Genomic DNA, 22,738 nt, shown 5'->3' with positions numbered 1-22,738 from the left:
GCCGTTATTGCATGGAATCGGCAAGGAGACAGAAGCAGTGGAAGAACCAACTGAAAACAACTATGGAGAAGAATGCAAGGGTTTTAGCCTCGGGAATCCGAGTTGCAGGGCCATCCGCTTCCAGCAACAAGAAACAGAAAGTCAGGGAGGAACTCACTCATCTCACCATCCAATTTGAGGGTCTCAATGGCAACGAATGCCAGAAGTGGTGGTAGGAAACTCCGAACATCGACCTGGTTAAGCAAATTTTGATACAGGCACAGGTGCATTGGGCCATCCAGCTTCCAATTTTTTCCATCCGATTATTCGAATCAGTGTTGAGAACCATGATAGAAGCATATAACTACAACAGAAAGAGCACATTTTTGTATAAAAAGCACTGGATGACAGTTTCTTTTAAGCCTAGGGATTTCACGAGGGTTTTTGGCATTCTTGGTCCTGGAGGTAAGAAGGTGGAAATCAAGAATCATAAGCTCTCTCAAGAACGGAAGAAACACTGGATTCGATTAGTGGGCCGCGACCTTACAACCGACGAGATGGAGTTAGTTATCAAGGGGTCAAAATGCAAAGGACTTCAGCGGGATCTCATTCAGGAAGGCCATTGGAGGTGTATTATGGACATTATCAAGAGCAAGCTGACAAGGGCAACTTGGGTTTCAGATATAGCATTACCACAGATAGTATTCATGAATGGCATCATGAATGGCACGGTGTATGATTGGGCTACAGTTCTTGCTGACAGGATGGAGGAGTTCATGACACTCCAGCACTGCACATTCTTTATGCCGCATCATGCAATTGGCTTGTTTCTAGAGGCAGCATTTAATCAGATAACCATGGATGATTTTGAAGCGCCTCCTCAGGGGAAGTTGGCTCAGGGAGAGCCTCCAATATTTTATTGGAGACATCTGGACACAGGTGGGATAGCCGCAGGACAGAAAAAGGTATTTTGAGGATTACAAGCAGCGCACGAGGACACAGACAGTGGAAGGGAGGAGACTTCGGAAAGCAACGGGGCAGAGTATGAGGAAGAGAGTACTTCCGCGGAGGTTGGCAGCAAACCAGCAGATAGTGAGCCCACATTTTTCACCCCACCACAGTTGTCAACTTCGACGCACTTGACCGCTCCCATGTCACACATTCCGCCTTTTGGTCAGCGTCATGCACCAGTTGTGATGACCTCACGGGCCGTAGCAGATGTCCCTTGGACAGTAGCCGAGGGTGTCCCACCGACGACAACTGTTGTTACACCAGCGACCACTCCAGATGCTACTTTCTTCGTGGCCATAGTAAATGTTGTTCCAATTGCATTAGTGGACCCAGTCTCACAAAGGGTAGAGTTGCTAGCGCCAAACCCTGAGCCCCAAATTTGCTTGGAGGTGATTGACTGCGATGTAGTCGTCACCGTTTCTTCTTCCTTTTTAGCATCTACCGAGCCAGTACAGACAGACCAATCAGCCCAGCCAGCACAACAGGAGGGCATGGAGCCCGCACAGTCAGAGCAGCCGGAGGTGATGGATAGAGCTAGTGCTTTCTTGAGACAGTAGTTCCGACTCATCCATGTCGAGGTTGGTCCGTCCATCCAGTCCCCCAGGCACCTAGGAGTATCAAATGCAGTACCAGAGCCTCAGGAGGTGGGGGTGCCTCAGGCCGAGGGTGCGCTGAGAGCAGAGGAGACTGCACCGGATGTGGGCATGGTCCCCGCAGATGAGGACCAAAATAGTGATGCCGAGTGGATGATGGAGGGTTTTGCAAAGGAGGATTATGGGTCGGATGAAGATAGGTGTAGAGACTACCTCAGGGCTATGAAGGTTGCACTAAAGAAGGGACATGATGTGGCATTGCAGGCTATGACTCACCGGAGGGAGTGGCATTTGGTTCGAGCTTACATCAGGGAGATCTATTCGCAGCGGTTCCATTCATGTTTTGAGGAGAGAGGTTGGCCAGCAGTCGAAACACCGAAGATGGCGGATTGGACCAGTGAGTCGGAGTTGGGGCCACGCAACACTCCATTGGAGAAGCTGGCACATGAGATCGTGGCACTGTTTAAGGAGATTTATTATGCCCGCAAGCGCACAGAGGTGGACAGGGCAGCAGACAGGATTGCGGCTGAGAGATCTCTGGCAGTTGAGATGGAGGCTAGAGAGAAGTTAGCGGCGGATTTGGCCAGTCAGCAATCAGCATGGGCAGCTGAGAGGGCAGCTTTGTTGCAGGATAAGGATGCAGCAAAACAGGAGTGACAGTTAGCCAAGAAGCAGGCTATGGATGTCGCGCTTCTTCTGAAGGAGGCCGTAGAGGTTAATTCACAGATTCAGAAGGATCTGCACATCCGAACAGATCAGGTGTATGAATTGCATCATCAGCAGCATGCTTCAGCGGCACCACCTTCTCTCTAGTATTTTTTGTTTTGTTGTATGCGAGTTGTCTCCTATTTTGTTAGTCGTCAGGGGACGACTTTTCTTTTTGGGAGGGATGATGTAGTCGGCAGATTTTGTATTCTGTAGCCAACTGGGTTATGCCGTCGGAGATTTTGTAATTGGTAGCTGACAGGTAGATTAGGATTGATTTGTAGCCAACGGACCCCTTCAAGAAGGTTCAGCGGAAAGTATTTATACCCCGTCTAGGTACATTGTAAATCATCTTATCTTATCAAATCTTATCCTATGCTCTAGATGTAATCTGTTGTCTTATGCGAATAAAGGAATACTACGGTTGTTGTTCGGGTTCATTATCTGTGTGTATTTCTTAATTAACGGTGAATGGTCTCTCCACTGGCAAATGGAGGACTACGAACTGTTCCAGAGCTGCAATGTACTGACAACAGAGGAAGTCCACAACGAAAATGAGTTTCCAAGAGAATTTAGAGAAATGAAAGAGGGGGGTGCGCTGCTGGATGAGACACCCGCCCATGCATTCACTGAGGGGGAGCCCATCAAATACATCAAATACAACGAAGCCGCACTACAAACCATGAATTTGGGAGATGAGGCCGATGAGTCAGCTTCGAAAAAAGTGGAGCTGCAACAGAATGAATTAGAGAAGGAGATCGAGGTTATTGTGAAAACAGTGACAAAGCAAGAGCTCTCGGAGAAAATGGAGATCAATGAAATGGTGGAGAAAAAAATTGAGAATGAAGAAAGCGATGGCAAGCGTAAGAAGATTAAGAAAAGAAAGCGAGCGAACAAAGTAAAAGGAGGAGAAGTGATGGAAATCACAGAGGAAGATAGACAAGAGAAAAAAAAACCACCGGAAGTAAAGAAGAAAACCACAGTGGAAGGACATATGAAGAAAATCACAAAGGAAGAGGGAGAAGTAAAGAAAATCACACAGGGAGAAGGACAGCTGAAGACAACAAAGGTTGATGGAAAAGTAGAGAAGAAACCAGAGGATTATCGAAGAGCGAGCAAAGTCTGCCTAGACAGGGGTCCCGTAGACTGTTCCGCGGGCACCTTTTCCGTGGGCTGTGTTTCCGCAGGAAGTCTTTTGTTCCCCGTGGCCTGCCTTTATCTCCAGGGGACTTTTTTTGTGCAGATGGCTTTCTATTCTCCGCGGATTGCATCTTGGTGTCCGCGGGTGACTATTTTTGGCCGCGGTTTGACTTTTTGTGATGGCGGCTTTAATTGTTTCCGCGGACGCGTGCCCATAGACACTGGGTGTCCCGCAGACGTTTGGCCGCAGACATTGAGTTTCCCGCGGACCCGATGTCTGCAGACACTGGGTGTCCTGCGGACGCATGGCCGCGAACACTAAGTGACCCACGAGAAGATTTCCGCAAACTAGGTTAGATCTCCGCGGGCTGTGCTTGACTTTTCCGCAAGCAATATTTTCAATATCCTCGAGAGGTGCTTTAGTCTTCCACGGGCTATGATTTAATCTCCGTGGGGTGTTTTGTATGAAGCTTTCGTGGTGATGCAGTGACGGCACTAATCTTCAGCTTCGAAGGCGAAACCATCAGAGCAATTGGGAGTGATAGAGAGACAAAATAGGTAGGAGCAAAAAAAAAAAAGACGACAGATTCAAATTGTTCGGAATGACTAACGCATAATGCCAAAGGGAAGGGAAATCATCAGTGGCTGCCAGAAAGAGTGTGAAATTAGAAGTAAATCACAGAAATAGTGTGTTTCAGAGTGCTAATTTGGTCGTGGCAGTGAGGGGCACTGCCCCTCAGCCCCGCTGGGGGCGTTGCCCCCTAGACCCCCAGTCATTGCGGTTATCAGTCGTGGGAAGTGTGACCAGTTGATGAGACCTGGAGCTGCTGCAAGCATGGAGTGTCAGTGTACCAGAGGCACTTGGAGTAGGTGTTGGACGTGGGGCTGTCTTGGTGGATGCACAGAGAGCTCGGGAGGAGTTGATCATCCAGTTGAAGGCAATTCAACGACACTTGGCTTAATGTACCCCGAGTTGGCAGCACAGCTGGCTATCAAGGTTTGCTTGACTAAAGGAGACTATATTGTGTTCGCAGAGGCTGCAAATGCAACATATTTTGGAGACCAGTTAGTGTATTCTATTTTGTTAATCTATCCTGCATATCTTGTAATTGTATCTTGTAATTGTCATCCGGAGACGACTTTTTCTTTTGGGGGGGATGATGTCAGCCGACTTAGTTGTCGTCAGTGATTTTGTACTTTGTAGCCGACGTCGTCGGTAAATAGTTTGTAGCGGATATATTGTATGTGGCCAACGGACTCCTTCGGGAAGGTTCGGCTGAAAGTATTTATACCCTGTCTGGGATCATTGTAAATCATCTTAGGAAGCATTATGTAATCTTTTGGCATATGCGAATAAAGGAATACTGTTGCGGCTGTTCCTGTTCATTATCTGTGTGCATTACTTAATTAATCTATGTGGTAAACAAAGCCAAAGGAAAGACATCGAATGTTGGATTATATACTCCATTGCCTATTCCCAACAGACCTTGGGATGCTATAAGTTTGGATTTTGTACTTGGACTGCCTAGGACAAAACAAGGCTTTGATAGTGTTTGTGTGGTTGTAGACAGATTCTATAAGATGGCACACTTCTTGCCATGTAAAACAAGTAATAATGCTTCATATATTGCAGGGCTTTTCTTCAAGGAAATTGTGAGACTTCATGGACTGCCACTGTCTATTGTCTCTGACAGAGATGCAAAGTTTATTGGGCATTTTTGGAGGACTTTGTGGAGGAGGTTAGGCACTGAATTAGCCATGTCATCTTCATACCATCCACAATGAGATGGTAAGACTGAAGTTGTAAATAGGTCATTGGGCAATCTTCTGAGGTGTCTTACCAAGGAACATGGAACTATATGGGATGCTGTCCTTGCACAAGCAGAATTTGCTTACAACGACTCAGTGAATAGAACTACAGGTTTGAGTCCTTTTCAAATAGTTTATGGTACTCACCCTAGGGGACTAATGGAGTTGAGGGACATCAAGAGTATGGAGAGGAGTAGTGCACAAGCTTGTGACTTTGCAGAGGTAATGGAGGAGATACATAACGATGTCAAAGGCAGACTAGAGAAGATGACAGAGAAGTACAAGGAAGCAGCAGACAGTAAAAGAAGAGATCTACAGTTTGAAGTTGGGGATTTAGTCATGGTGAATCTCAAGAAGGAGAGGCTTCCTAAAGGGAAGTATACAAAACTAATGATAAGGAAGATGGGTCCTTATAGGATCTTGAAGAAATGTGGGCAGAATGCTTATAAGATAGAGCTGCCACCAGACATATAACTGTCCAATACCTTCAATATAGCAGACTTGTACCCTTACAAGGGTCCACAAGAAGACAAGGGTGACAGAAAAACTGTTAAAATGGATAAAGAAGTACTTGATTCCCTTTCTAAGCAAGGGAAACCTATCATTGAATGTGTGATAGACAAGAGGGAAGGTAAGAGGACCAGAAGGCAAGTTTTTATGGAGTATCTCATCAAATGGTCAGGCAAACCAGTTGAAGATGCAAGTTGGATGAATGAAGCCCAAATCAAGAAGCTTGGATATGAAGTCTCCAATCTACCAACTCAAGAGACTTGAGTTTTCTTTGGCCTAGGGAGTATGGTGCAGGGCACCTATGACTCCTTGGCATGCAAAATTGCTAGTTAGGTTTAGTAATTGGTCTTGGTCCTTGTTTGCATTGTAATGACCCATTTGTAAGGTGCTTGATCACTAAGGTGTCTTTATAAACCTAGTGAATCAAAGCAACCATGGGGTCCAAGTAGTTGATTCCATGTTTAAGTAGTTGTTGACATGTTTTGGTGTGTCTAGGTGATAGGTCTGAGTTGTTGTAGGGGTCTAGGGAGTCAAGTACATCCTTAAGAATAAGTTTTAGGCCTAAGTACGCCGAAAGGAACAAATTGCATTGTTATGTTTTAACAACCTTTGAAAAGGTGTCTTTTGGTTTCCACCAGTCCAAAGTGAACCAACAGTCAATATTTGAATTTAAAAAATGTTGTAATGTGATCGACAGGAAGAGGAAGGATCATTGTGTAAAGGCTTGAAGGAAATAAATGCAAAAAAAACCCTTAAATTTCTGGAAAAACTGGTGAGACAACAGATTGTACGGCCTGGTACGGATTGTTCATGAATGCAAATGTACTTTTCTGTGTAGAGGGATGTTTTAGCTATCTTTTGGTTTTTGTTTGAATTCATTTGGAGCAGGGAGCCAATAGTTATTCAAGTTTTTCTGGGACCGGTCCAGAATTCTGTTTTGAAACAGTGGGTTACATTAATGGAGCCCTAACTTGCAAACCCCACGGTGGAAAATTTGAAAACTGGAGGGAATGCAAGTTAGGAGTCTGGACTATGTGATTCCAGAGTTTCAAGGTGTTTGGAGAAGGGTTGAGGCACTTTTAAGCCGGCCCTAGGTCAAGTTGATGAGTAAACTTGACTAGGGAAAGGAGTAAAAAGGAGGCAGTCTTGAAATCTGAGTTAAACATGGGTGCCAGAGGTTGTTTTTGAGTTGTTTGGAGTTGTCTGGGATAGCCTAAAGGATTTAGGGTCTTGGGAACCCATCTTGTCCCAAATTTTCATGATGCCCTAGCTTAGCCTGATCAACTAGGCCTAGGAGAGAAAGTGGGGTTTGGGGGTGCTGGATTGAGATCAGTGCAAATCCTTTTGGGATCCAACAAAACAGCCAAAAGGGTATCGGGAATGGTGATTAGTTTCCCTGGGTGTGTGGGAAAATTGCAAGTTAAAGCCCAAAAACAGAGATAGGAGGACTAATTGGCCTATTAGGCCTAATTGCTAGAAGTGAGGGTTTGAGACCTAGGAGGTCCAAATAAGTTGTCAAATCTGAGTGCTAAGGGCACACTTAGGCTGTCTCCAAAGGAATTTGCTTGAGAAGTGAAGAACCTTGGAGAGTTGCTTCATAAACCCAATGTGTAGGGTGTACCCGAGTGAAGGGTAAGTTGCCAAACTTGAGTGTGGGTGTTAAGAACTGGTTGTGGAAAGGCCTTGGAAGGCTTAAGGAGGTCTTTAGCTGCAGACTCTGCATCAGGTGAGACTCTGCATCAAAGGGTTTGTATAAATCCAAGCAATCGAACTTTGTCCCAAGATAGGGTGGGGATCAGCAACCCCAAGTGCCTTGCAGGCATCATCCCAAGAAAGGTTTAGGGGCTTGGATCTGTAAACTTTAAGGGAATCCATTGCAAAGTTGGTATCTAGTCAACTTGGTTAACACATACTCATTCCATCTTGAATTCGAATAGTAATAAGGTTGGACATGAGGCTTAAAGATAAGTTAAATCTAATGAGGTGAATGACTAATCCTATTAGGGACATTACAATTTAAACCCTAATTGAGAAAAGTAGGATAAATTGTTGATGTTTGGTAGCTTCAGTTGGATAAACTATGAGATTAAAGTGCAGAAATATATATGTGTATGTGTGTGAGATATTATATATATATATATATATATATATATAGATATATATATATATATATATATATATATATATATATATATATATGAGATATATGAGATATTATATAATTAAATGATCATTTGTTATTATATTAGGGTAAGTGCACAAAGTTGTGGACCAAAAAGATGCCACATTTTTTTCTAATCTAAGCAATAGTGCGATCGCACTATAGCGTGATCGCACTATGGTTTGGGCGGGATAAGCCTGCAGTTCATGAAATTGAAAAGGTAGCGCGATCGTGCTATTTGAAAAATTAATGAATAAAGTAGTGTGATTGCGCTGTTGAAAAAGTTCTATTAAAAAAAAAAAACGAGCCTCATTTCTCATTTCTCTTCGTTTTCTGTCCAGTGATTTTGCATTTTTCTTCTCTTCCAAGGAGCGTGAACGCGATGTGGTTAGTGTTTTCAACCCCAATTTGCATGAGAAATGGCTCCACATAGTCGAAAACCCCAAACTGGTCAAAGAGGTATGAATTTTAACTCTTGTTTTTGTTAAATTTTGTGTTTTTTAATGGTTTTTTTTTAATTTGGATTGCGGTTTGTTTAGTTTTTTAAAATAGTATTTGCTTAATTGTCAAGTAATGTAGAAAATCCACCTGTGAATAATCCACCAATCACACAAGATCAACCCAAAAACTCTAAAAAACAAAGAACAACCACTTCCACAACCTCCACCAATCGAAGGACTTCCTCCAGGGACCCAAGAAAATTTGTTGAATAAAATTGAAAGAGGGAAAACCGAGTTAGAATCAATTATTAGGAGGCTAAAAAGTTTGCTTCAAAATAATCTTGGTAGGGCACAATTGGCACAATCCCTTGAGACCATTGTAAGATGGGTAGCATCTGTTAGCGGTCAATTGAATATATGGCATAATAAATGAGAACAAAAAAGATATTATACTGATAAATTGTCGTATGAAGATGTAAAAAAAAAACGATTACCAAAGATGACATGTGCTTTGTTTAAAAAAGTTAGGAGAACAAAATGCATTGAGAACTACAACTAAAAGGTTCCCCATCCATTGGTGCATCCATGAAGGTATTAAAAATAACTTCGGGACAGATGGTGGATCTTGTTTGATGCCCGTCCTTGTAACAATCTTAAGGATCCAAAGTATTTCTTGATGAAATTGTATTCTGAGTTTGTCCTTGGGGAGATCCCCAATTATTTTGATATTCTTCCTTATCAGGGTAGAGGTGGGGGATCATCATTTGATAGGTTGGGAGCACTTTGTGACCCTAATGTTGTCAGGGCACCTGTTGGCAAGCCACAACTGGAGCATGTTACTGTTCCTTCTGTTGTGAAGGATACACTAGGCACTATTAGAGCTTTGACTCAAAGCCTCATTCAGTGTGCCACTCCTTTGGTTGCAAATGAGCCTAGTCAGAGTACTCGTCACATGGGCACATCATGTAGATCTCTATGCACATTTGGCACTTCCAACAAAGAGGATGATGATAATGGGATGATGATAGATGACTTCCTCAATGCCATATTTGGATTGATACACAAGTAAATATAAATAATTATATTTTAAATTATTTTGATTACATCTAATATGTACACAAATGACTAATAAATTACTATGTCTTGACGTTGTTCGAAATTCAAGGCTAGAGTGTTGCTAGCACTAGCACTGATCCACTGGCCTCATTTTACACCATGTCGACAACTTCGCAGGTATGTATCAATGCATTCATTTAAATTAATACATATGTTTATAATGTAATCATATCAAAGGTTAACACAAAACTTTTATCCATGTGCATTAGTTTTGTGCTAGACCATCAACTTTCACATTGGATTCTAAGTGTGGGCATAATACCACTCATGTAGAGGTATATTCATTTGCATGTTAATTAGATTCAATTGAATATGTTTATTTAATAAATGAATGAATAATTAACTTATTTGGCTTATTACATGATCATATGCAAAGTCAAAGTGGTCATTATGATGTTGATTTGGGGTCACCTGGCTTTCGGATGAGTTCATTTCAAAGTAACAAGAATCGGAATCGGATCGGAATCGGCAAGGCCGAATCGAATCGTGAATCGGCAATGAATCGGCAATGAATCGGCAAATTTGAAAAAACCCTTTAAATTTAAAGATTTTAACAATTTAAAACTTATTTCATGCACCCTTTATTGAATATAACTTAAACACACTATAACATCATCAAATAGAAGTTAAAACTTAACATACATAAACATGGAACATAAAATCCATCACATATGTAACTATGTTATCTAAAATGTAAATTGTAGGCTAGCTGAAGTAAATAGAAATCAAATGATCACAATGATTTAAATCATAGAATGTATGTAAGATGATCCATAAGACATCAAATCATAAATGTATGTAAGAATCTAAGATGAAGATCCATGAAAGTTTGAAACATATGTCTATCAATGATTCAGTATCAATATCTGTAAACAAAATATAAAAACAAGGCTCCAGCTCAAGCCTCAGACTCATAGTCATCATCATCATCCTCAACATCATCCTGAAGCTCGGCTGCAGCCTCAGCCTCAGCCTCTGAGTATCCAGTCTGCCTAGTAGCAAGGCGTCTAATGTAGGTCCTAGAGGACTGCCGAGCCATATCTCCCGCATGTAAGATGGGCTCATGAACGTCGCTAGGGCCTGTGCCTGTGCGTGCACGTGTGCGTCTACCAATGCCTGAAGAACCTCCACAGGATACAAGAAAATTGAGGAGTGTTCTATTCCTCCTATCTGTCCAACCATGAGTCATGATGGTGCAACCCTTTGCAATCCACTCCTTTCGGTTCTCCTCGAGCTCAGCCCTCATGTCCTCTACCATCTCATCCAAGAGGTATCCGCTCAACTCAGCCTCAGTTGGGGCTTTAAACCCCGGACCACAAATAGCAACCGCGTCTATCATGTTCTGCCAATAAGGAGCCCTGTCACAAATAAAAATTTAGATGTCAAAGACTCAAATTATAAAACAAGTAAATATAATTAAAGTTTTACTTTTACTTTTAATTTTAACTTTAAAGAAAACAACGAAAAAAGAATCAATTACCTGGCTGCAATAAATGGAATGTTGCAAAAGTACCAAAATTTGCATATCTCCTTTCTGGCAGCATCATGAATTTCCTTGTTCAAACCCATGCCCTCAAGCGTGGGTTGGGAACCAGGAGTAGTGCGGGGCACAAAGTAACTATCCATTCTATTTTTCCGCACTCTAGGCTGCAATAGGTTGGTGTGGGACTCTGTCTCAGTATGTGACCGACTAGCACCAGCACGAGCAGAAGAACTAGGATAAAAAGGAGGCCTAGAAGAACCCTCTCCAACACAACCTACAGATGCAGAAGCTGATGCAGATGCAGATGTGGATGCGGCTGCAGATGCGGATGCGGGAACATGGGAGCCAATACCCCTTAACCCTTCAAGTTGCATTTTCCTATTGGCTTTGTCTTTTTCAATTTTTTCTAATGCCATTAAGCAAGTGCGTTTTGCCTCAAGAGTTTGGTGAGTGCAAATTGTAACATCGTGTCCAGGTATAGCAGCAATGTGGTATTTCAATCTATAAATACCCCCAGAAGTTATTTTTTCTTTACAAAAAATACATTTTGTTTGATATTTGGTTCTTCCAGGAAACTCTTCGTTATATTTCCAACATTCATCTTTTCTACCCATTGCGAATTTGCAAAAAATGAAAGCAAAGGCTGCTGCAATAAAAATTTATATGTAAAATATCAAAGTTTGAAGCTAATAAAAGCTACAAAACAACAAACCCTAGTTTGCAACTTAGTAAAAATAAAGAACATTCAAGATCTAAACTAAAAATCTTGAAAACTATAAAAATTTAACAAAAAATGCATAATACACTAACATGCAAAAAAAAAAAAGAGCACTTACCTCTTGCAAATGAGTTGAGGAGTGTTGAGATTGGCTCCCTAATGCTCCCAATGCAATTGATGGCCTCCCCAAATGGATTGCTGATCTCTTTTGTGCTCTTTCTTCTTGCCGGTTAGAAACCTATGGCTTTTCTTTTCTCTTCTTCTCTCTCACTTTTCCTCTCTTCTACTCATGTTAAATAAATAGAAGGCCCTTTAGGGTTATAACAAAGAGAAATGGTCAAAAACAAAGTAAAAAAACCAAGCAATTTTTTAAAATTTTACAACTCTATACTTTATTGGCCGCGGGCGATTCCTGCCGATTTTTCTAGGCGATTCATGCGATTTTTTGCCTGAATCGCCTGAATCGGCGATTCAGGCGATTCACTTGAAGAAATCGGCAATGGCGATTTCCGACTCCAAAAAAATCGCCATTGCTGAATCTAATCGCCGATTCAGGCGATTTTATGGCGATTCTCGTTACTCTGGTTCATTTTCCCTAGAGGTATATACATGTTCTAATGCATTTTAATTTCATATGTCTATAGTACATTATTTTGCACATGAATGTTATGAAAGTGATGTCTAATAGATTTACACACATGTGCAATAGGTAAATGTTGCACCTTTGGGATCAATACCGCACAATGAAGGACGCGGTGCTACATTTGCAGAGGTATCCAAATATTTTAATTGATAATGTGGCATAAGAAACTATGTATTCTTCATAACTGCATCCGATTCTCATGTTGTATCATTTTCAGCTATTGACATGAAAGACTCCACATCTTTGTCAATATATTGATTAGGGAGTCACTGTTGCAGTTGCTAGTTCCGAGCCATTAACTGAGGTATGAAAGAGTTTGCATTACAATTTAGTTAGTATTGAAATTAGATATGATATTCATAAGTACAATCGAATGATAACTTTGATGATTGTTGTCGGGTCTTATTACTCCCGATCGTCCACGTGCCCCTAAGGTGGATGTATAGAGGGATTATCAGCTAGCGGTAAGCAAATATTTTATTTTATGTGTACGTATATTTCATTTTTGATGTATAATAGTTATTGATTCACATATACTTTTGATTGTAACAGGTCGAGTTACAGAAGAGTCTAGACCGACGAACTAGCAAACGTGTTAGGAAGACCCCATAATCTGCAGCATCTCCCTCTTCGAAGACAGCCAGCGATTTGTTTTCTTCCCCTAACAAGAAAGAGTAGATATCTAGGGATGTACATTTTACACCTATATGGCATTGTTGGACATATGTTTTGTATATTGTTTTTGATGTATGTCATTTTTCACATATATTTCATGTATGACATTATTAGACATACACTTTTGATGTTTCACATTATCGATGTATGACATTATATGACATTGGATGAGATTGTTGGCTATTGACATTATTAGACCTTATGGCAACAACTTTGAGTTTTTGTTATCACATTGGATTTGATGCTTGTATTATTGGATGCTAAGATTTGATGATTGTGAATTTTAAGATGTAATGTTTTGGCAAATCAAGAAATTTCATAATGCATATTGTGTTAGACCTATGGGATGTTTGTGCATTTAGACATCAATAGTTATCAATAGTTTACAAAGTTCGAAACCTTTATGGTGGCTGAATTCGTTGTTGAAATTTGTGTCTAGCGCTACATGAATGGTTTGAATGTATGGTTTTCTCAAATGTTCTAGAGTTTTTCACATGTGAATGGTTTTATGCCACCTTGAATTTATGCCAAAAAAATTCTATATAGAATGATGCTTCTTTGTAGCTTCAATGGACCCTATCTTGCACCACATGCTAACTCCTCAATAATAATGTTCTTTTGCAGTTCATAATTTGAATGTCCATGTTTGTAGAGTTCGACACCGTTAAGTTGATTCTATTAATAACCCCATGATATTTTGTTAAATAGTCCACATGCTTTGTTTTATATTCAATCAATCAACATGTTTTCCTCTTAATGCTTCCACATTTAGCATATCCATCTACCAATGAACTTATGATACTTCCATCGAGAAGTGCATGATTCCATATTTTGCACATGTATCTATGGTAGATGTCCCTCTCTTGTTTTAAATTCAACTGTTATGCAGCCACATGAGTAAGGGAGATCAGTTCCATTTCTTCCAATTGAATTTGAAGGTCATTAAACTTTTTTCGAACAAGGTGATTAAATAAATACTCTTCAACATTTAACTCTATCATCAAGGCTGATTCATTTCTCCTCACATTTTACCAAATAATTCAGATGCATTACCCATGGCTCATTTTCTTGGAGCAATTTGTCAAACACTTCGCAACATGTCATCTCTTCTTCCATACAGTTCATGTTCTTTGAAGGCATTTTGTCAAACAGTTCACGTGCTTTGTATATTCCCACATGACCAATAGTCATGGTGCAATGCTTACAAGCTCAATAGTTGAAGAGAAGCTATGTGAAGCTTCTAGCAAAGTGGATCTCTACTTAGTATTAGGGCAGCCATGCCACCTATGAAAGTAGAACCCTCACATAGAGAAGTAGGGCAGCCACAATTGAAAACTAAACTTGACATAGACAAGTAGGGCAGCCCTCAACTATATTTTCATTGCACATTGTGAATTCAAATATCTAGAAGCAGGTTGATAAGTCTTGAGAAACAGTTTAAGTCACTTAAGTCCTTACTAACAAATTATATCATTTAACTAAGAAAGTGTTGATTTAGCTTTAAAATATCTTTAAATGGATGTTTTAGCTTAAAAGTGCTGATTTTTGACCTAGTACATCTTGGGGACACCTAGGTACGGCATGCCCGAAATCATTCTCGATGCTCGATGAGAGAAACTAGATATCCCCTACCATTTACCTGGCCAAGTGCACCCATGGGAGCTGCCGGAATGTTCCCATGACGAATGGATGGAAGATGCTTCATTTAGCAACTTTCCACTATGCAAAAAAGCAAGATTTTGTGTTAACTAAAATGTGTTCGCCAAAACCAAACCATGAGGACCATAAAAAAACAAAGCTACACACACTTAGACCTGGGGAACACCTTGCGCACTTCATGTAACTTCAGTAACTGTCACGAGGTCCAAGATATCGCCCTTCAAAAATTGTTGTTTGGTTTGACTAAGTGCATCTTGGGGAAACCTAGATACGCCATGCACAAAATCATTCTCGATGCTTGGTGAGCGAAATGAGATGTCCCCTACCATTTACCCAGCCAACCGGACCTAACAAAGCTAACAGAATGGTCCCACGATGAACGGATTGAAAAATGCTCCATTTAGCAACTTTCCACTACGCAAAAAAGCAAGATTTCGTGTCAACTAAAACGTGTTCACCAAAACCAAACCATGAGGACCATCAAAAAATGGAGCTACACGCACTTAGACCTTAGGAACACCTTACTTGCGCACTTAACGGAACTTTGGTAATCGTCACGAGGTCCAAGATATCGCCTTTCAAAACCGTTGTTTGGTTTGACTTGGTGCATCTTGGGGACACCTAGGTACGCCATGCACGAAAGCATTCTCAATGCTCAGTGAGCGAAACGAGATGTCCCCTATCGTTTACCCAGCCAACCATGGAATTGTCCAACGACGAACGGATTGAAAGATGCTTCATCTAGCAACTTTCCACTACGCAAAAAAAAAAGATTTTATAGACTAAAACGTGTTCACCAAGACCAAACCGTGAGGACCATCAACAAACGGAGCTACACACACTTAGACCATGGGAACACCTTACTTGTGCACTTCACAGAACTTTGGTAACCATCACGAGGTCCAAGATATGGCCCTTCAAAAATTGTTGTTTGGTTTGATTTAGTGCATCTTGGGGGCACCTAGGTATGCCATGCACGAAAGCATTCTCGAGGCTCGATGAGTGAAACGAGATGTCCCATATCGCTTACCCATCCAACTGGACCTAACGGAGCTGATGGAATGGTCCTACAACGAATGAATTGAAAGATGCTCCATTTAACAACTTTCCACCATGCAAAAAGGAAAGATTTTGTGTAACTGAAACGTGTTCATCAAAACCAAACCATGAGGCCCATCAAAAAATGGAGCAACACCACTTAGACCTTGGGAACACCTTACTTGTGCACTTCACGGAACTTTGGTAACTGTCACAAGGTCCAAGATATCACCCTTCAAAAATCATTGTTTGGTTTGACTTAGTGCATCTTGGGGACACCTAGGTATGCCATGCACGAAAGCATTCCCAATGCTCGATGAGCAAAACCAGATGTCCCCTACCATTTACCCAGCCAATCGGACCTAATAGAGCTGACAGAATGGTCCCACGACGAACAGATTGAAAGTTGCTCCATTTAGCAACTTTCCACTATCACGAGGTCCAAGATATCGCCCTTCAAAAATAATTGTTTGGTTTGACTTAGTGCATCTTGGGGACACCTAGGTATGCCAGGCATGAAAGCATTCCCGATGCTTGGTGAGCGAAACAAGATGTCCCCAACCATTTATCCGGCCAACCGGACCTAACAGAGCTAACAAAATGGTCCCATGACGAACGGATTGCAAGATGCTCCATTTAGCAACTTTAGGAACATTGGATAATAGCAACCATTCATCTTTTTCTTTCTCACTAGGAAACCAATTGTCTTTTATTGATGGAGGATTTGAATCAAAATATGTTTATATTGCTGGAGAATATCGAATCAACACTTCTTTGGGGAGGTGTACATACTATTTGTGTATGAATTGTGTGTTGAAGGAATCAAATAATTCTGATTTTAAATGAAACTTGCTATCTTTTTGTTATTGTATGTAGAGACGCGGGTTTTTCCATAGGCTGAAACTATTATGGATGTTTAGAGTGTTGATGTTTAGTAGCTTCTTTCATATAAACCTATATAAAATTATAAATGAGATAATTTATATATACAAGTTTATTGTTATATGAGAGAAATTGGTGTAATAATATATATAACAATGATTAAAAAAATTATTATAGTAATTATCTAATTAACGAATAGACATGTCTCTTCGTGGCTTATTTTCAATTTAAATAAGAGGTCGCTACCATTTGGAAAATACATACCAAATATAATAACAATGCCTAGTACATTTGCAACAAATCCAAGAAAACTAACACGGTATCAGAGCCAGGTTCAAATTTAAGAAAACAACAAATATAGATACCATGGGACCCTTGTCATCGGTACCTAATCCACAAGAAACATCGGTCCTTTCCATGCCTGCAATCTTTGATCAAGTTGACAAAGGTGAAAAGAATGGACTAAGGTGGTTAAGCAAGACAGAATACATACGTGCTGAAAAGTGCACTTGGGAATGCAATCTATTTTTCCCGTGAAATGACACGTTCAATCTGGACATCCTACCCGAAATCTCTCTCTCTATCTCCATTCTATCCCCCCCTCTCTCTCTCCATCCTCTCTTGATCTCTCTCTCCATCGTATCCACCATCTCTTTCCATCTCTTTCTCTCTCCATCCTATCCTCTCTCTCTAGCTCTCTCTACATCTTATCCATTCTCTCTTCCTCTCTCTATCCTATCCATGTTCTCTCTCTCTCATATCCTCTCTCTACATCTCTTTATGCTATTCATTTGCTACCTCCCTCTTCCTATCACCTTTTCTACCTCCCTCTCTCTCTTTTGGCTATGTAAATGTCCTCAATAATGCATACACCCTATAGTGTGTATGTACTATAAGGTGATCGCACTATTGCTTACATAGTGCGTACGCGCTTCATAATGCAATCAAATTCACCAAACCTAAGGCAAGGATTTGCATTACAGATCCAACCCAAAGGTTTGATCGTTTCAAACTAGTCTCAAACGTGATTTCCAACAAGCATACAAAAATGCATGATTTTCCTTCTGTGCTCTCCATCAGGTTTCATCGTGCTTGAATATCGATAAAATTAGGTTACATTATATTGTAGATCTCTACGTTAGCTATGTAACCATATAATTTATTTTGAATTTAGACTATTTTAAGCCTTTCAACTATAATTTATTTTCAATGTATGTCCATTTGCTCTCCAAAACCAACGTGTAGTATTTGCGGGTTAGATTTTAGCTCCTTCGTTCAATTTTGCAACAAGTTAGTTTTTTAGAAACTAGACTCCATTCTTCACACTTTTTTTTAAAAAAAGGTTTTTAATTAGTTCTCAATGATTTTTGAGGGGAACACACAAATATATCACATTTTTGGGATGAGTTCACTTACAAAATTCATTAAAAACATGTATACATTCAAAAATTACCCAAAAAATATAGGATAAACTACATAGTGTTAGCTAACTTCTGACCAGAGCGATTAAAAAATTTCCAAAAACAAATTAGGATTTTAGGGGGACCGCACTTTGCACTATGTAATGTTTTTACTGAAATAGCAGTATCGCTTTCTATGGCTCCCTTTTTTGAGGGCCTTAACCATTTTAAAAACAAATTAGTAGTTAAGAAACTAGATTTAGAAGACTACAAATTTTTTTTAGTCGTATCTTGAAATTTTTAGTGTAACTATCTTCAAATTCTCGTCGAAGTTCAGAAATTGTTGATTTCAGCAAAAAAGTGGCATCTTATACCCTCTTTTTGGTAACCATAAGTTTTTGCACTTACTCGTTAATTAGATAATAATGGATAGACATGTCTCACGAAGAGACATGTCTCTCCATGTCTCTTCCTTAATATAAAAAAGCGTAATACCGCTGTCATTTGAAAAAATGTAGCATAAGAGGCAATGCAAATACATTTGCAGTGATCACCGAAAACCAACATGGTATCAAAGCAGCCATGAAATCCTGGAGGAGAAAAACAATCTTGAATCTGTTATAATCATGTCTAAAATTGACTGCAGCTCGCGGGCAGGAAATTTTCTAAGAATTAATACTCTGATGCAACCAATGAGAAAACTCTACACAATCGAACTTGTGACAATGAAGAGAACAGAGTCATTCAAATAGGTAAGAGAAGAAGAGGTGACTGCCATGGTGAAATCTCTATGGTAGAAGAGTGAGAAGGGCATGCGCTCTATATCTGAGGAAGCTTGTCTACTCTCTCACACTCAACATGGTGTGTCGAATCTTTGTAGGGAAAAGTTACTCCAACCATAAACTGAGTGGAGGGCAATTGTTCTCAAAGATGGTGACTGAGGTTAGCACCTCATGGGAGTTGTTGTTTTGGGAGATTTCATTCCCTCTCTTTCCTTTCTCAATTGGGGAGAATATTGTTGCCGCATGAAGGATGCTCATAAAGTATTTGATAATTTTGCTGAGGTGTTAGTAGATGAGCACGTTGAGCAGAGAAAGGTTAAAAAAAACCAAAAGAAGCAAACATTGTAAATGTGGTGTTGGAAATGGCAAAGACCGAAAGTCTCGAGTTGGAAGTCTTTAGGGTTCGCATCAAAGCAACCATAAAATCCAAGTCCAATCAACAAACTTAATAACCAATCGGCAAATACGATATCAGTGATTATAAAACATCCATTTACTAGCGAAATGTGATACTTAATGTGCAATGCATAATTGGGCAATAGCAATAAAATAATGATTCGATGGACAAGCCACATCAGCTTCAGAACGTGTTACAAGATGGAACGTGAGCTACCCTAGTCATCACCAAGTCAAAAGGAAAGAGGATAAGACATTTCGATAGAGTGAATAGCACAATATATATGGTAGGACAAAAGAGATATGAGGGCTCTTTCGAGGTAAATGCCAAGGAGGGGCCATGTAAAAGTCAAACAACTGACTATAAGGACTTCGATACCCACAATGTAGGTAGAGTATTGGAGGTACGTAGCAGTGAATATATATAAATAAAAATAATTAGCAACATCTATCATTGATAATATATGATTTAGATGGGAGTCACTAATAATTAGTGACTTGCTAATATTATTGTTGTGAGTTACTAATATTATTTAGAATGATATATGAAATATAATTATAATCAAGGAAAAGAATTAGTAATGAATAAGAATGTCATAGAGTGAATTATGTTATTCTAAAAGGAATAATATTACACTATTATAATTATTACGAATATTTGATTATTCCAAATATTATTATTATTGTCTTTGATTATTATAGTAGTCTTTCTCTTATTTTTTATTTCAATAGGCACTATAAGAGTTTTTTGCCTTGATATTTTCTGAGAATGTTATTGCAAGAAAAGGGAGATTGATTTTAGACTCAGAGAGAATTTGACATGTCTTCAAAGGTAACAGTGGATGAGCAGTTATGAAGATTGATATTCAGAGGGAGTCGGAAAGTTCATGTGTGTGACTACATGGTTTTTATGGCCTACCCCCTGTGTACATCATGAAGAAGTGATGACTTCCAAATGATTATCACTTGTATTTGTAGAAGTTATTGAAAGGTAACAATCTTACAATAACTTAATTTTCTATTTGGATGGATATCTTACAACGTCTATGCAAACCATGATAGATTATACTTTGTATGGCGGATGTTCATAGGGTAAGCATTATGAGAATGCACATGCACATACCTTATGAACATTTTGAGTACATGGTGAATGTTATGAAAATTGATGCTCATGACACAAAGTACTTGGTGAATATCAAATAAGCTGACATTCAAGAGGCCATTACTCATAGTACTTGGTGAATATCTTGCAACTCAAGATTCAGGAGGCCATTGCTCAAAGAGTACGTGGTGAATGTCAAATGAGTTGACATTCAGGAGGCCATTACTCCCAATATCTTTATTTTACATTGAGGTAATATATAGTCATGTGTTTATTCTCCCTAGCTAAGAGGGAGTGTTGATGTTTGGTAGCTTCAATTGAATAAACTATGAGACTAAAGTGCAGAAATATACATGTGTGAGATATATATATATATATATAATTAAATATATGAGATATTATATAATTAAATAATAATTTGATATTATATTAATTTGATAATAATGGATAGACATGTCTCATGAGGAGACATGTGTCGCCATGTCTCTTCCTTAATATAAATAAGAGTGATATCGCTGCCACTGGAAAAGATACACCATAAGAGGCAATGCAAATACATTTGCAGCGATCACCAAAAACGAACATAAATTAAGTCCAGTCCCAAGAGGGGGCATTACACAAAAGATGATCACTCAAGTGGAGGCAACAACATGTATGTCGGTTAATAGCCACCATTCGAATACTGGTCCTATAGATGAATAGCCAATTCTATCTAAAACTGATGGAAGAGAATCCATGGTTGGCAAGCTATCTAGCATCATCCAAAAAGAGGTTTTAAAATGTTGTAGGTTGAATAAAATTAATAATAAAGGCAAACATTTAATTAATATTTATGGCCACAACTAATAGCCAAGCTAAAATTGGAGGTTCTTTGTTGAAATTGGTAATGCAAAGTATGCTAGAGATATTGTTTCTTGTGAGTTGGAATGGGAGGTTTTGACAGAGCATCATACATCATATAATGCATTTCCCATGTTTGTTTTAAGCTCTCCCAATCTAGGTGTTGGAATTGGGAAGATTCATTTGTAGCTGCCTTTCTTTGAACTTCGCCAATCTTGATCTTCAAAAAAAACATTGTTTCCAAATAAGCAATGTTATACTAATAATCAACAAAATGTAATTATCAAGCCCAATCATTACAAATAATTTTACTTACAGTTATTTTAGAAATTTGATAACATATTTAAATCACTTTTAAAATGACATTAAATGAGGACTTACACAAGTATCACAATCTACTAGTTATTTAGCATTCACTTGAATGGCCTCCCAAAGACAAAAAGATACCAAGCAAATTATTTTCAAACCCTCAGAACTTACCAACACAATAACATCCTCTAATGTCCTCCTGTAATCAACATCTTCAAACATGTCAAGAATATCTAACTCATCATCTGCCAAGTTGAGAAGAACCTGTCAAGTGACAAAAACATCACTCAACTATGTTCACTAAGTACAACCAGAAACTTTAGAAAGAAAGCATAATAGAGAACAATTCATAGCTATAACCTGAACACCATCCAATGATATATGCATTGATCTATTCAGTAACCGAAAGCCAAATTTTATGCATGTTTAAATAATGGTCATCGACAAGAATAGAACGGGAGAATAACAAATATATATTTAAAAAATTAAGTATATATCTAGACAGTCTATAAGGCAACTAAGGTCGATATAAAAGATGACAAAGAAAAAAACACCATCCACATAAGTGACCAAAAATAACACATTAAATAGGCAAAGTAAACATATACATACTTATTAATATCTCATATGAGTGTTTCCATTTATAAACATCCCCAAAAATAACTAAAACCAAAAATGTGAATATAAAAAAGTTTATAAAAGCATAGAGACATAACACTATCATGCTAAAGAAGTTAATATGTAAAGAATAGTTATCATCAGTAGTCATTCAATCTTGTCAAAGAAAATTAAATTCCCTTATAAGCTACCCAAAAGTGCATCAGTTAGAACAATTCCTCATGTCTTTCCCAATGGTGCCTCGCTTAGAAAAAACTGCAGAACAAATTTGATAAAAAAGACTCTTGAGTGAGCATTCTAGAAATGTACATATTCATCATTTCCAAGGTTCATCTTCTACTTGACACAAAAAATCAAGCATTGTGTCAATGTCTATGATTCTAGATGTTTGTAAGGGTAGAATGTGTTTCAATTTATTCTTTCTAGGACACCTCAACATGGAAGTGTGTGAGGAAAACCTCTCTTAAAATAAGCAAAGCAAGCTCGTTGAGATCTAAATTACTCCTAAAACCTAAAACAACAAACAAGCTTTACTTATGCACAATGTATAGTTTTATGCGTTGGGGTTTTGCAGAAAGATAAATTTGGACTTTCCTTTTATCTCTGACCTTGACGACGAGACTTGAAAGTACTCATCTCACAAGAAGGCTTTTCAATATTTGCATCTAAAAAATAATATGAACAGAACAAGCCCTTATTGTCAATCAAATTTGGCCTTTCCTTTTATCT

At 39.1% G+C, this 22,738-nt stretch overlaps 2 protein-coding genes across 7 annotated transcripts in view; both read right to left on the bottom strand.

Annotated features, from left to right (window-relative positions):
* LOC149572176 (AIG2-like (avirulence induced gene) family protein) overlaps positions 1-22,738 on the bottom strand; it is a 218,136-nt gene that overhangs the window by 81,540 nt on the left and 113,858 nt on the right. For 2 of the 4 annotated variants that reach the window (XM_089813439.1, XM_089813440.1), the window contains exon 3: positions 21,563-21,655. The exons of the other annotated variants lie outside the window; for them this stretch is intronic. In XM_089813439.1, the coding sequence (XP_089669565.1) occupies positions 21,563-21,655 (93 nt within the window). The remainder of the gene's footprint in view (positions 1-21,562; positions 21,656-22,738) is intronic. 4 annotated transcript variants of the gene reach the window in all.
* Positions 10,186-12,245, bottom strand: LOC149572177 (uncharacterized). 3 transcript variants are annotated; one of them, XM_089813437.1, is made up of 3 exons: positions 11,784-12,245; positions 10,945-11,593; positions 10,186-10,822 (listed from the first exon to the last, which is right to left on the bottom strand). In XM_089813437.1, exons 2-3 carry the CDS (start codon positions 11,559-11,561, stop codon positions 10,363-10,365), a joined length of 1,077 nt encoding a protein of 358 aa, XP_089669563.1. In that variant the 5' UTR covers positions 11,562-11,593; positions 11,784-12,245; the 3' UTR covers positions 10,186-10,362. The 3 variants fall into 3 exon arrangements, with proteins under 3 accessions (XP_089669563.1, XP_089669564.1, XP_089669562.1); XM_089813438.1 differs by having other exon boundaries at positions 10,945-11,590; XM_089813436.1 differs by having other exon boundaries at positions 10,945-12,245.

The sequence above is a fragment of the Cupressus sempervirens genome, chromosome 2, assembly GCF_028749045.1.
Source record: "Cupressus sempervirens isolate cs-2001-9-10 chromosome 2, ASM2874904v1, whole genome shotgun sequence".
Classification (NCBI taxonomy): Eukaryota; Viridiplantae; Streptophyta; class Pinopsida; order Cupressales; family Cupressaceae; genus Cupressus; species Cupressus sempervirens.
This window is presented reverse-complemented; position numbering and strand designations above follow the sequence as displayed.